Genomic DNA, 13,242 nt, shown 5'->3' with positions numbered 1-13,242 from the left:
GTCTGCTCTACTGTCTTAAGCACCTGATTCCTCATATTTCCATAAGATCTGTGGAGTACAATGTTGCTTCACATGCATCTTGTATTCATTGCATTTGTCTGCAGCTGGCTTTGCTGTGGTGAGGTAGTAAGTTGTGTTGTTGTTGGGGATCAGGATTGTTCACCCCGTTCAGGAGATAACTATACAACTTACTGCCTTCCTCAGCGGAGGCCCATGTCATCTCTGTGGAAAATTGTCAATAACTAGCATGTTGCTGTTTCACTTCTGTTTGTGTGCTTGATTTGAGCTCCCTTCTTTTGTACATTTGTCATTACCATTTTGAAAGGGCTTGGAAACAATTTGACAGATTCTGCTGCAGCTGTGTTTAGAGAAAATGTTTGCTGTGATTGTAAAATGTTTTAAGGGCCTTTTTAATAGGTAAGCATCTTTAGCTGTTGATAAGCATAGACAAGACAGCTAGTCACTAGCACCAATTATCCAGTAGTATTTTCAGAATTGTAAAACAAAATTAAGAACAGTATTTTTTTTTTAATCAGGAATTTATAAAAACTATATCCTCTCTTCACATAAATTTTTTTCTCTCTGGATGTTGCAGAGGGTGAGCAGTCTCAGGGTGGCACGGTGTCTTGTTTGGACCCACCCAGGGTCTCAGAGGGCTTCCTCACTGCTCCCCCATCTGGAGAGGTCACTCCCACCACACCTGCTCCTCACGAACAAGCCCTAGTATCCCTGGAGACCGCTATCAGTCAGCAGGTCCACCAGCCAATTGCTGACCTGCTACTGGCTGAGTCGCATGCCAGCTCTCTGGCTGCTCTGGCAGGGGCAGGCCTTCCACCTTTATCGACAGCTGACAGGCCAAACAGTGAAGCGGAGGCATCTCAGATGGAAATGTCCCCGGCACCCACAATCGGTGAGAGAGTCGGAGGAGGTGGTGGAGGAGGAGGAGCGTTGGATGAAGGCAGGGAAGGTAGACTAACTTTGAAAACTCTTTTTATACAGACTGGCCAACAGTAAGGACACAAATCAGTAATGTCAACAATGCTTTCATCATTGACTTAATTTCCTAACACTTGCCCTCACTGGGTTTTTGTTTTTGTTTTTTTGTCTCTCTCAGCCTCCCTAAGTCCAGACATTGTGGAGACCTCGGAGCCAACAGTAGTGGGTGTGTCACAACTGGAAGGGTCACCCATGGATACCAGTAGCCCTGCTTCTGCCACTCAGGAAGAAGCTGCCCCCAACACTGCCCAGAATGCCCAGCTGTCTCAGGAGCTGTCTGGCAGTGGGGAGAGTGGGCTGACGGACAGGCAAACAGATGCAGAGACTGGGTGAGTAGCTTGAAGTCTCAACCCTGACCAGACGAACATTCAAAAGAAGTGTCATGTATCCCGTATCTCTCTCGTCAGATAGCCACAAATGTGAAAAGTTACAGCTTGTGTAAAATCCCTTCTTCAGTCCAATACAAAACAGATTAAAAAATGTTAAAAGTTAAAAGTCAACATTTCTGCCAGCTTCTTTAGCAGCATTTCAGTTAAGATTCAGTTTGTGCACAACTCTGTTTTTTTGTTTGCAGCTCTACTTCTGTCTCATCACCTGGGGAAACGATGCCCAGGAGTGATAGCGCTGACAGCCAGTCTCAGGCCATCCAGGAAGAGCCCCTCCCATCAACCAGCAATGAGGAGGAGGACCCACTTGCAGGTAAAAAAAAAATTGCTGCCCTACTGTTTTTGCCATTTTTAATTTTTTTGTTATGTTATCTCATAATATTTGTGATGTTTTTGTCTTGGCAGGTATTAGTCTGCCAGAGGGTGTGGATCCCTCTTTCCTGGCAGCTCTTCCTGAGGACATCCGCCGAGAGGTGCTGCAAAATCAGCTTGGCATCAGACCACCCTCCCGTCCTCCTGTTGCCACCAGCCTGCCTTCTGCTACTGCAACGGTACTGGGAGGGCCAGGGGTTACAGAGGTCAGCCCTGAGTTCCTGGCAGCATTGCCACCTGCTATTCAGGAGGAGGTGAGAGACTCTTGACTGAAATTATAGAAGATTACAAAATGTTCGCTTTTAGAGACCTGCCAACTGGAATAAATAAGATAAAATATGATTTCTAAGCAAATTAATAAAGGAGTCATAAGTTAATCTTTTAACTAAGCATGCCATTGGTTGTCTTAGGTTCTTGCCCAGCAACGGGCGGAGCAGCAACGCAGGGAGCTAGCCCAACAGCCCCCACAGGGAGATACCCCTCTGGATCCAGTCACCTTCATCCAGACGCTGCCCTCAGAGCTCCGACGTAGTGTCCTGGAGGACATGGAAGACAGCGTGTTGGCTGTCATGCCCCCAGACATTGCTGCTGAAGCAGCTGCATTGCGTAGAGAGCAAGAGGCACGCCAGAGGCAACTGATGCATGAGAGGTTGTTCGGTCATAGCTCGTCTTCAGCCCTGTCAGCCATCTTGCGCTCTCCAGCCTTCACCAGTCGTTTAGGGAGTAATCGTGGCGTCCAATACACAAGACTGGCTGTGCAGAGAGGAGGCACGTTTCAGATGGGGGGAGGAACAAACCACAGGTGAGGGAAGACAGTGATGTGATTGCCAGTTTTCAGAATCCATTTTTTTGTGTTTTTGTTAAGTGACAATATAAAGTGATTGTGATAGTTATGAGGGACTTGTTACTGAAAATGTCCTAGGTGGTCTTGATCAAATCATACTGTACTTGACAGGTGGAAAACTGTATATATGTTTGCTTCCTCAGACCATCCAGTTCCAGCGTTGACTCCTTGTTACGTCTTCGTGGTCGATTGCTGTTGGACCACGAGGCCTTGTCCTGCCTGCTGGTTTTGTTGTTTGTGGATGAGCCGAAGCTTAACACCAGCCGTTTGCACCGTGTGCTCAGGAACCTCTGCTACCACTCTCAGACACGTGGGTGGGTCATTCGCAGCCTGTTGTCCATCCTCCAACGCAGCAGCGAGAGTGAAGTGTGTGTGGAGACCACACGTCTAGAAGACTCTCGTGGCAAGAGGAGCATCCAGGGAGGCTGTGGAGGAAAAGGCTCAGCTACCTCCTCCCTCTCCTCTTCATCCTCCTCTTCTTCTTCATCCTCCTCATCTTCCTCCTTAGAGCTACTGAACAGGGTAGAGTCTCGCAGCTCTAGCCAGCTTTCCTGGCTCTCCGTTTCTATGGATGCAGCCTTGGGCTGCCGGACAAACATTTTCCAGATTCAGCGAGTGTCAGGCAGGAAGCACGCTGACCGGCACTCGGCTGGGGGATCTACAGGATCTGGAACACTGGGAGGAGTGTCAGGCACTGCTGCAGGTGTCACATGTGCTGGAGGTGGAGGTTCCACCGTCCACATCCACCCGCAAGCTGCTCCGGTGGTCTGTCGACACGTGTTGGACACACTCATCCAGCTAGCTAAGGTGAGAGTCTACCTATGTTTATCTACATCTGCTGCATCGTCTGTTGCATATGCTATACTGTAACATTTAAATTTTTAAATTTTGTTTTAGACTTTCTTTACCAGAGCTAGAATAATTGAAGTCCTTTTTAAATGTTGTCTGTTCCTACAGGTGTTCCCCAGCCACTTCACCCAGCAGCGCTGTAAGGATCTGTCAGCATCTGCCTCTGACCTGGACTCTCGTCTTTGTTCAGTCGCCTCTGGCGGAGGGGGTGGAGGTGTTGGCTCCAGGTCAGGGTCACAGTCTCAGAGCAATCCCAGCTCCAATGCCTCCAACACCCAGAACTCTTTGGGCTCTGCTGCCGCTACTCTCCAGTCTCTGGGAATTTCTACTGATTTTTGGGACCTGCTCGTCAAGCTGGACAACATGAATGTCAGCCGCAAGGGCAAAGCCTCTATGAAGACAGTGCCTCTGGGGGGCAGTGCAGAGGCTGAGGGGGCTCAGTTCAGTCTAGAGACCTCCCCTCTGGGCCAGCTGATGAACATGCTGTCCCACCCGGTCATCAGACGGAGCTCCTTGCTCACCGAAAAGCTGCTGCGTTTGCTCTCCCTCATATCCATTGCCCTTCCTGACAACAAGGCCACTGAGGTGCCTGCTGGACACCCCACCCCACAGGCTGCCAACGCTAATGTGGCAACCAGCTCAGGAGCCACAGTCCCAATCACAACACAGGGCACGGTGTCTGCAGGCTCTACCCAGCCTACTGTGGCAATCCCAGGGGCCTCTGTAGGAGCTGCAACCCAGGGTACATCCTCAGGGACAAGTCTAGCAGCCTCCCAGGCATCTTCTACAACAATCTCTATACCCACGTCCACTGGAACAACCTCTACAGGTAGTGTTAATTGATTCCAAAAGATGATAATTTAGACTTTACAATGAAACAGCAATTTCAGTATTAAATTAATAATGCATATTTTGGCAAAATAGGAAAACAGAGGGGCACTCCGAGCAGTACAGAGAGTGACAACAAGATGGCCTCCACTGGACTCACAGAGAAACAGCTTCAATTGTCTGTGGAGGTATGGGAAAAAAGTTTATAGATTCATACAGTATCATTGATGCTTTCATCTGTGAATTTCTATTCCTATTAATGGAATGTACTGTGGATCAGCTGAGGCAAGCCAGTTTGGGGTCAAGTTAAAGTGGTCATAAAAAGCAGAGCCAAATTGATGTGGTTTGGCATAATTTGGTTTGTGACCCTATAATTGAATGAATTCAACTCAGCTGAATATTTCAACATTTTTTCAATATTTAAGAACTTTGAGTGGTCTAAAATAGAAGTCCCAAAACTGAGTGAAAATGCTCTACTAAAAATGCCATATGCAGCCCAAGTACTAAACAGTAGTTAAATGTTCTATGAATTAATTCGTTGGTCAGCAGCAAAACTGCCAAAGCATAAAACACAAAATTTCTCTGCACTTTCTGTTACTGGAAGAATTGTGTGAGCTGTCCGTACCAGGAGAGGACCACAGTGTTTATTTGTAGCTGGAGAAAAACTAAAAAATTAGTCTGTGTGGGAACATGCAGTATAATCCAGACCAAATTCTGCTCCACTACATTTGTAATTTCTGAATTTTTCAGTGATCCTCTACATTTTAGTAAATGAATGGTAAACAGTAGTAACAAACGTGTGGTGTGTCTGTCTCACACACTTTGAAATACGTGCCAAATTGCCGTATAACTTTACCCTGATTTACTTCTACTCTTCTTTACCTCTAGCTGTGTCATTTGTCACATCAAAGTTTATGTCACTGTTGGAAGTTTGATGGATGGATTAAGTATTTAAGGGAACCTGGATTGTGACATCCATTATCCTAGCTATCTGAAGTCCTATCAGTATGAGTAAGCAAGCAAACCTTATATACATAACACTTCTTAAAACAAGGAGAAATAAGTGTATATCCTACAAATAAAGGATAAGAAATGCCAAAGTAAACAAAGTGGTCCAAAGATGCCTTTGAAAGTTCTGCACTGATGTACCCTCTCTGAGACTTTGAGGAGCAGCCTTTTCAGCCTTGGAACTGCTGAAATTCTTGCAATCAGACTAAGCAGTTAGTCTAACAGTTTGTGATGCAACATACAGTACAGTATACTGTCTGCAGAGGACTGTCTTGGACACAGCTGGATTGTGACACAAACAGGCACTTGGCCGTAGGAGCCTTCACAGAGAAATCTGGACAAAATCATGTATTTATTGTTTTGAACACCTGGTAGTTTATCTGTTTTTTCTTACACCTTTGTGCAATTTGATTAATAATCCCTTAGTTGTTTTCTAACAACTCTTGTTCTTCTTTACAAGGTGTTGACATCTCACTCATGTTCAGAGGAGGGTCTAGAGGATGCAGCTAACATTCTGCTGCAGTTATCTAGAGGAGATGGTGTCACCCGAGACACTGTGCTCAGACTGCTGCTCAGTGGAGCTAGACACCTCGGATACACTCTTTGCAAACAGATCGGTCAGTGCTGGGCATCTACACAAATGCCTGTTATTATTCTCCTATTTAAGCAAATACGTTATCTCTTTACACACATTTTTGAACATTTTCTTTCTCTCAGGCACGTTACTGGCCGAACTTAGAGAATACAACTTGGAGCAGCAGAGGCGGGCACAAGCTGATTCGCACTCCCCAGATGCCCCTCCTGAGGATTCCTCCATCTCAGCCAGGCTCAAGGGCAAGATGACTAGCAGGTTAGCTAGTGATGACTCTGGGCAGCATTAGGTTGTCAGTACACATGCAGGAGAGACCGTGGTTCTGTTAAATATAAACTCTAGTTAAATTAGCCTAAGTAGCATTGCAGCATGTGGCGATGGTAACTGTTTTTGCATGAAGGTTAGTGTCCCACAACTACAATTTCCTTTACCTTGTTTGCATTTGTTGGTTGGGGCACAGGTTTGACGGGTCGGAGAGTGTCGTGATTGTGGCTGCACAGAAGCGCACGCTCGGCGGACGTGAATTGCAGCTTCCCTGTATGAGTTCACTAACCTCCAAGACGTCAACGCAGAAATTTTTCTTGCGCGTGCTGCAAGTCATTATCCAGCTCCGTGAGGACACACGTCGTGCCAACAAGAAAGCCAAACAGACAGGGCGATTAGGTAAGAAGATGTTGCATATACACATAGATATTCTTGATGCATACAATATCATGATGTGATGAAACCCCTCTCCCCCCTCTTTCATTGCCAAGGCTCCACCAGTTTGGGCTCAGCCAGCAGCATCCAGGCTGCAGTGCGTCAGCTAGAGGCTGAGGCTGACGCCATCATCCAGATGGTGAGAGAGGGTCAGCGGGCACGCCGCCTCCAACAGGCCCCCCCACCCACCGCTTCTTCTGCCGCCGTCGCCGCCGCTGCCGGATCCTCAGTGACTGCCCCCCATGTCCCCACTGGTGCTGCTCCCCCTGCTGGCACGGCTGCTGCTGCCACGGTTAGCATGGGCTGCACTGACAGCAGGCATACTTCTACTCAAACACTGCAGGCACTTACAGTAGGAAACCATTTGAAAGCTGAAAAAAGACACATTGGCTGCATAGTATGACCATCACAGTGATATTATTTCAAAATTACTGTGGTGGTCAGCAAGATAAATGCTATGAAATGGCCATTACCAACATGCTTCATGTCTAATTTGGCTTTGCCTGTTTTGGCTTTGTGCATTTTGGAAAATCACTAGCTAACCCATTACTTGTAATACATATCTGTCTTGTTTGGAAATAGTTAACTATAGTCAACCATTTTTTTATGGTATTGCATTGTATCTGTAAAACAACACCACACAGATTGCTGTGATTATACAGCCTGCAACATCAAGTGGTTTATGCATAGTGACAACTGCTGCCGTGATGAACATCAACAGCCCCAACAGAAAGACAGATATGCCAGTGATCCACTGCATTTTCTATCAGTGTCTTTGCATTGACATGTTCTACTGTTAAAATGGTCTAAATATGAGTGTGCTGCCTGCTCCAAACTGTTGGACCCGTTCCACTGACGTCTGTTTGCTGGCTGACATGGCTTCATGCTTTTGGCCCTCCCTCCCTCCCTCCCTCCCTACTCAGTTCCAGCTCCTCACCTCTCACAGTGAATCATGGGAATGTCATTATGCATGGCATTATCAGTCAAGATGTTTGCTATGAAAAAGAAAAAATCATTAATTCTGCCATGTTTTTTTCTGTGTCGTTCATCCTCTTTCTCTGCCTCTCTGGTCCTGTCTGGTTTTCTGTAGTCTGAAGTGCAGTCAATGTCAGAAGCCCAGGGGGCCCAGAGAGATGACTCTCCAATGGATGTGGACCAGCCATCTCCTCTAGAGCAGGATCTTGCAACTCTGGGTATGATTCACTTGCAAACTGCTGAAAGACAATTTAAAACATCTGGGGTTTTTTTTGCTGTGTTTGTTTGTTTGTGTAGTAAATGACCCATACATCTAGTGAGCACAGTGTGTCGACCATTCTTTTGTAATAAATAAATCACAATAGAATGCAAGTGCTGATTTGATATTGACTTTAATATTGCATTTTTTTTGTGGGTTCTGTTCTGTTTAGAGGTGCAGATTGATAGGTTTCCACATGTTTGCTTTGTGTATGTTTGAACAAGAGGTGTATGTTTTTCATGACTGGAATTAGGTGCATCTGAAAGAGAAGGAACTGTCGTAATACCCCAAGCAGTTTTAATATAGATAAACAAATATGGGTTTGTTCACCACTGCTGGAGCAGTTCTTTTGACAGCCAAAAAATAGTTTGAGTCTACGAGCAAGCATAGTTTATAATAACATAACTGATATAATGGTTCAATTGTATATTGGAATTGTCTTTGTTAGATGAAGAAGGAAACGGCCAGTCAGAGAGTGAGGAGAGACTTCCAGACCTCCCACTGCTCAGCGAGCAGCTGTTGTTGGATGAACTATGGGATATGCTCGGGGAGTGCCTGAAAGAGCTGGAGGAGTCCCATGACCAGCATGCCGTACTGGGTGAGTTGAATCCTTAAGAAATGTGTTTCTTTGTGCTGTATGCTGTGATTTTTTTATTTGCATGTATGTATGTTGAAGGAGAGACTTGTTCCCCTAATGATGTTTTATTTGCTACCCTAGTTCTCCAGCCTGCTGTGGAGGCCTTCTTTCTAGTCCATGCCACAGAGCGAGAGAGCAAACCACCTGTGAGGGACACCCGGGAGAGCCAGCTTTCTCACATCAAAGATGAGCCTCCACCACTGTCGCCAGCGCCCCTTACACCTGCCACACCCTCATCCCTCGACCCGTTCTTTTCCAGGGAGCCATCCTCCATGCACATTTCTTCAAACCTGCCACCGGACACCCAGAAGTTCCTCCGCTTTGCCGGTGAGCCTGAAAGTTTTATGTAGGGACTAGGATCAGGCTTTGTCCTCATGTGTAGTGTCACATCTAACAGGACTCATTGTTCCTCCTTTTAGAAACTCACCGCACAGTGCTTAACCAGATCCTGCGGCAGTCCACCACTCACTTGGCTGATGGGCCTTTTGCAGTACTGGTTGATTACATACGCATCCTGGACTTTGATGTTAAGAGGAAGTAAGGAGGATTATCTAACACTTCTATTTTAAACTGCTTAATGTGCAGTTTTTGCCTTTTTAAATCACTGACATGCTGATCATTCTGGCCATCTGTGCAGGTACTTCCGCCAGGAGTTAGAGCGACTGGACGAGGGCCTAAGGAAGGAGGACATGGCTGTGCATGTGAGGAGGGACCACGTGTTTGAGGACTCCTACAGGGAGCTGCATCGCAAGAGCCCAGAGGACATGAAGAATCGGCTGTAAGGCTCTATTGCCCCTCCATTCAGCTGCTTATGCTCTCAATTTAGAACCACTCAACCTGAGTCATACTCTGCTCCCTTTCCATTACAGGTACATTGTGTTTGAAGGGGAGGAGGGCCAGGATGCCGGTGGCCTCCTGAGGGAATGGTACATGATCATCTCTCGGGAGATGTTCAACCCCATGTATGCCCTGTTTCGCACTTCGCCAGGTGACCGTGTCACCTATACCATCAACCCCTCATCCCACTGCAACCCCAACCACCTCAGTTACTTCAAGTTTGTGGGTCGCGTGGTGGCCAAGGCGGTCTACGATAACCGGTTACTGGAGTGCTACTTCACCCGCAGCTTCTACAAGCACATCTTGGGCAAGAGTGTCAGGTATTTGAGCTACTGGCAGGTACAGCTAAGTACCCTAATTATTCAAGAGGTGTTCCAACGACACTAATTATGTCAACAAACCACTCAACATTGCAGCAACCACAGTGCTGGGTAGCTATATTTTGCAGTCTTGAATGTGTGAATAATTCGTATGTATTTCTGTGGTATTACCAGGTATACAGACATGGAGAGCGAGGACTACCCATTCTTCCAGGGCTTGGTGTACTTGTTGGAGAATGATGTGTCCACACTGGGTTATGAGCTGACATTCAGCACAGAGGTTTGTGACTGTTGTCTAAATGTTTCAAGAGGAAAATTGATTCTCATGCTTTATCCTCACTCTGTTGAAATTGGGATTTGGCCTTGAGGATTTGAAGTGTAATTTGGAATCTGATGGCCTGAAAATGCTGTTCATGGATACCATCTGTGACATTGAGTAAAATATGAAGCCGAACCTCTTCAAGATGAGTGACGCTCAATCTGTTCACACACTGTGTTCTTGTCTGTGCAGGTCCAGGAGTTTGGGGTGTGTGAAGTGAGAGACCTCAAGCCAAACGGAGCCAATATCCTGGTAACAGAGGAAAACAAAAAAGAGTATGTGCACCTGGTCTGTCAGATGAAGATGACAGGTGAGAGTCTGGATATTTCACCAGATACTGAATTTTTCATTAGCAGTAGGGCTGTAATAATATTTTGTAATACTGACAGTCAATGCAAATGAGTTCATCTGTATTTTTTAATCAACAGATGTCAAATGTTCAGGTTGTTGAATGCAATGTGAGAAATGTTATTCTCAGCACAAAGAACACACTAGGTGGAAGCACTACACACTAAATTTTGAACTGATCAATATGCAGCAGAGAACTAAAGGCGTTTCTCTCTGATAGATGGTTAAATTATCATAAGGAGCACGTCCAGCTGCTGCTCAAATAAATTATTCATTAAAGCCTTGAATTTTGAGCTGCTTAATTAAAAAAAAAAAAAGGCCACCAACTTAACTGATAGAATAACGTTGGTTGTATGCCAAATAAAGAATATTCTCACTGCTACAGAAAGAATCCGAGCATGAATACTTGGACTTGTCTTCTAGGTGCAATCCGCAAGCAGCTGGCAGCCTTCCTTGAGGGATTCTATGAGATCATCCCCAAGAGGCTGATCTCCATCTTCACAGAGCAGGAGCTGGAGCTGCTCATCTCTGGCCTGCCCACGATTGACATCGATGACCTAAAGGCCAACACTGAATATCACAAATACCAGTCCAGCTCCATCCAGGTGTGGATAAGTAAACATTTTTACAACATTATGATGTAAATGTCTATGATCTTCTGTGTAGGTGTGAGAGGACTGATGTGTATGTTGAAAGACAGCTCAGGGGTTTTCCAGGTTTCTTCACCTCAGTGAAATGCCTGTATCTTCAGTTTCTAGCCTTAAGGATATTTCCCTCGGGCAGGAAAGAAATAGTTGAAGTTATAACACATTTATAACTCAATTACTTGTTTTTCAACTTTAGATCCAGTGGTTCTGGAGGGCCTTGCGGTCCTTTGACCAGGCAGACCGGGCCAAGTTCCTGCAGTTTGTCACTGGCACATCCAAGGTTCCCCTCCAGGGTTTTGCTGCTCTGGAAGGCATGAATGGCATCCAGAAGTTCCAGATCCACCGTGACGATCGCTCCACTGACCGCCTGCCATCTGCTCATACCTGGTAAAGCCATAGCAAGTTTATAAGGCATAAATAATAATATAACAAAATGATGAACACCTGACTGATTTTCTTTCTCTTTTCCAACCCTCAGCTTTAACCAGCTGGACCTCCCAGCTTATGAGAGCTATGAGAAGCTGAGACATATGCTGCTGCTGGCCATTCAGGAATGCTCAGAGGGATTCGGACTAGCTTAAACTTCATGACTCTTAACACACAGACATGCATACAAACACTTGATTTAGATTTGCCTACTCCTGACACAGTCACACTGATAACCTTTGAATGCACGCACACACGCACACACACTATCATAGACATTACTGGATTACTTGTTGAATGGCCTAGACTTACTGGTTTCTATTCCATGTAAAACAGATAAAACCAGCAAGGGAAATGGACTGATTGACATTGCGTACAACACAGAGAGCCTCATGTAGACACAATTGTGTCTCCCTTCCCAATTTAATGGCAAATGCAAGAGTGGATTCAGAGGATAAAACATGGACTAATATAAGAGACGTTTTCTTCATTTAGTTTGATTTCTCTGTACAAAAGGTTTGGGAGTTTATTATGTTTAATCTTTTTTGTTCTCTGGTTGTGTAAAAAGAAAAAGAGAATGTTGTTTGAACAGGATGGTTATAAAACCTTTGGGGAAAAAAATGTTGGTTGTTTCTTGTTGCAAATTTGTGACCTCACAAGCCTTGACGATGGGGAACATTTTTATCGGGGGTATATGAACAACTTGAGAAGTTTTGGAGATATTCACAAAAATGCACTTTTCAAAGTTTTGTGGCATTTTTAAGGAAGGATGGTACAAAAAATGAAGAGAAAACCTGAAGGAGATTTAAAAAAAAAAAAAAAAAAAAACATTAACCATAAATTCTAGAGTATTTTTGGCTATTAAATCGCTGACCCAGCCTTGAGCCTTTGAATCAGAGTGGAATAACTACATGAATAAATGCATAAAATTGCGTCCATTGTCTCTTTTAACAGTGTTTTAACCATTACTTGATCTAATCAAAATCGAATGTGTCAATTCTCTATGTAATCACAACAAAATATTAGTCAATTATTGGACAATTCTCAACGGAAAATGTTTTCCATTGGCTGTTCTAATTGTCACTTCATCAGTTGAGCCCCAAATGATTGTGACAAGTGAAATCAATCCCACAGTTTACTCTCACTGATCGCAGCAATGAATCAGACAAACTGTCCCTCATGACAAAATCATTTAAGCACAGCGGCATGATGTGTAACGACTGATGCCATCCTGGAGCACATTACTCATGCACTGCCCAAAGCCTTTAGTTTAAAACACTGCTGGGAGCATCACGGCTTCGTTGCAGCAGTGCTGTCATATCCTATGTTGAAACTGGCCTCCTGTGCCCTCCAACAACTGTCTGTACCCTTGATTATGTCACACAGTCCACAGTGTCCCCTCTTCTGCCTTTTCATCACTGACTAACTGAAGATGACAGAGAGCACTGACTTGAATTTCTTATGGTACGGGCCACAGAGAGTGTTTCACCTGATGGTGTTGTCAGAGATTTCACCAGCTCATGTTCATGCAACACATGGATGGAAATACGCCTTATTCACAGCTGACTTTTTGGCACTGAACTGAGCCACAGCTTAAAATTTGCTTCACCTGGACTTTTCCTGCTATGACAAGTCAAGATGTCAGCTGTGAAAAAGACCCACTAATACCTTTGGGTTAGACCAGATGAAGCCTAAAAATGAAGCTGTGATTTGACTGTGTCCATATCTGGAGTCAAGTGACCAGGAGCTCCTGGATTGGGTGGCATCAGCGGCTTGTAAATCCATAACCAAGTTGGCATGTAATGCTTGAATCCTTCCTGATTTCTTGCTAATTACCAGATAGTTTCAAATTAGCCTTCTCAATCAGGTAGAACCATTAAAACTTAAACGTAAAATGGCT

At 45.0% G+C, this 13,242-nt stretch overlaps 1 protein-coding gene across 10 annotated transcripts in view; it reads left to right on the top strand.

The window, feature by feature from the left end:
* Positions 1–12,274, top strand: part of huwe1 (HECT, UBA and WWE domain containing E3 ubiquitin protein ligase 1) — a 40,593-nt gene extending 28,319 nt beyond the window's left edge. For 7 of the 10 annotated variants that reach the window (XM_076742125.1, XM_076742123.1, XM_076742121.1 and 4 more), the window contains 23 exons: positions 596–967; positions 1,115–1,325; positions 1,571–1,695; positions 1,788–2,008; positions 2,165–2,556; positions 2,742–3,405; positions 3,556–4,276; positions 4,372–4,463; positions 5,744–5,900; positions 6,001–6,133; positions 6,336–6,538; positions 6,631–6,866; positions 7,665–7,767; positions 8,257–8,406; positions 8,527–8,772; positions 8,865–8,982; positions 9,083–9,223; positions 9,315–9,602; positions 9,777–9,882; positions 10,114–10,231; positions 10,693–10,874; positions 11,113–11,303; positions 11,395–12,274. In XM_076742125.1, the coding sequence (XP_076598240.1) occupies positions 596–967; positions 1,115–1,325; positions 1,571–1,695; positions 1,788–2,008; positions 2,165–2,556; positions 2,742–3,405; positions 3,556–4,276; positions 4,372–4,463; positions 5,744–5,900; positions 6,001–6,133; positions 6,336–6,538; positions 6,631–6,866; positions 7,665–7,767; positions 8,257–8,406; positions 8,527–8,772; positions 8,865–8,982; positions 9,083–9,223; positions 9,315–9,602; positions 9,777–9,882; positions 10,114–10,231; positions 10,693–10,874; positions 11,113–11,303; positions 11,395–11,497 (5,273 nt within the window). In that variant the 3' untranslated portion in view covers positions 11,498–12,274. The remainder of the gene's footprint in view (positions 1–595; positions 968–1,114; positions 1,326–1,570; positions 1,696–1,787; positions 2,009–2,164; positions 2,557–2,741; positions 3,406–3,555; positions 4,277–4,371; positions 4,464–5,743; positions 5,901–6,000; positions 6,134–6,335; positions 6,539–6,630; positions 6,867–7,664; positions 7,768–8,256; positions 8,407–8,526; positions 8,773–8,864; positions 8,983–9,082; positions 9,224–9,314; positions 9,603–9,776; positions 9,883–10,113; positions 10,232–10,692; positions 10,875–11,112; positions 11,304–11,394) is intronic. The other 3 variants (XM_076742129.1, XM_076742128.1, XM_076742126.1) reach the window with 2 other exon arrangements.
* Positions 12,275–13,242: the final 968 nt, after the last annotated feature.

The sequence above is a fragment of the Chaetodon auriga genome, chromosome 10, assembly GCF_051107435.1.
Source record: "Chaetodon auriga isolate fChaAug3 chromosome 10, fChaAug3.hap1, whole genome shotgun sequence".
Classification (NCBI taxonomy): Eukaryota; Metazoa; Chordata; class Actinopteri; order Chaetodontiformes; family Chaetodontidae; genus Chaetodon; species Chaetodon auriga.
This window is presented reverse-complemented; position numbering and strand designations above follow the sequence as displayed.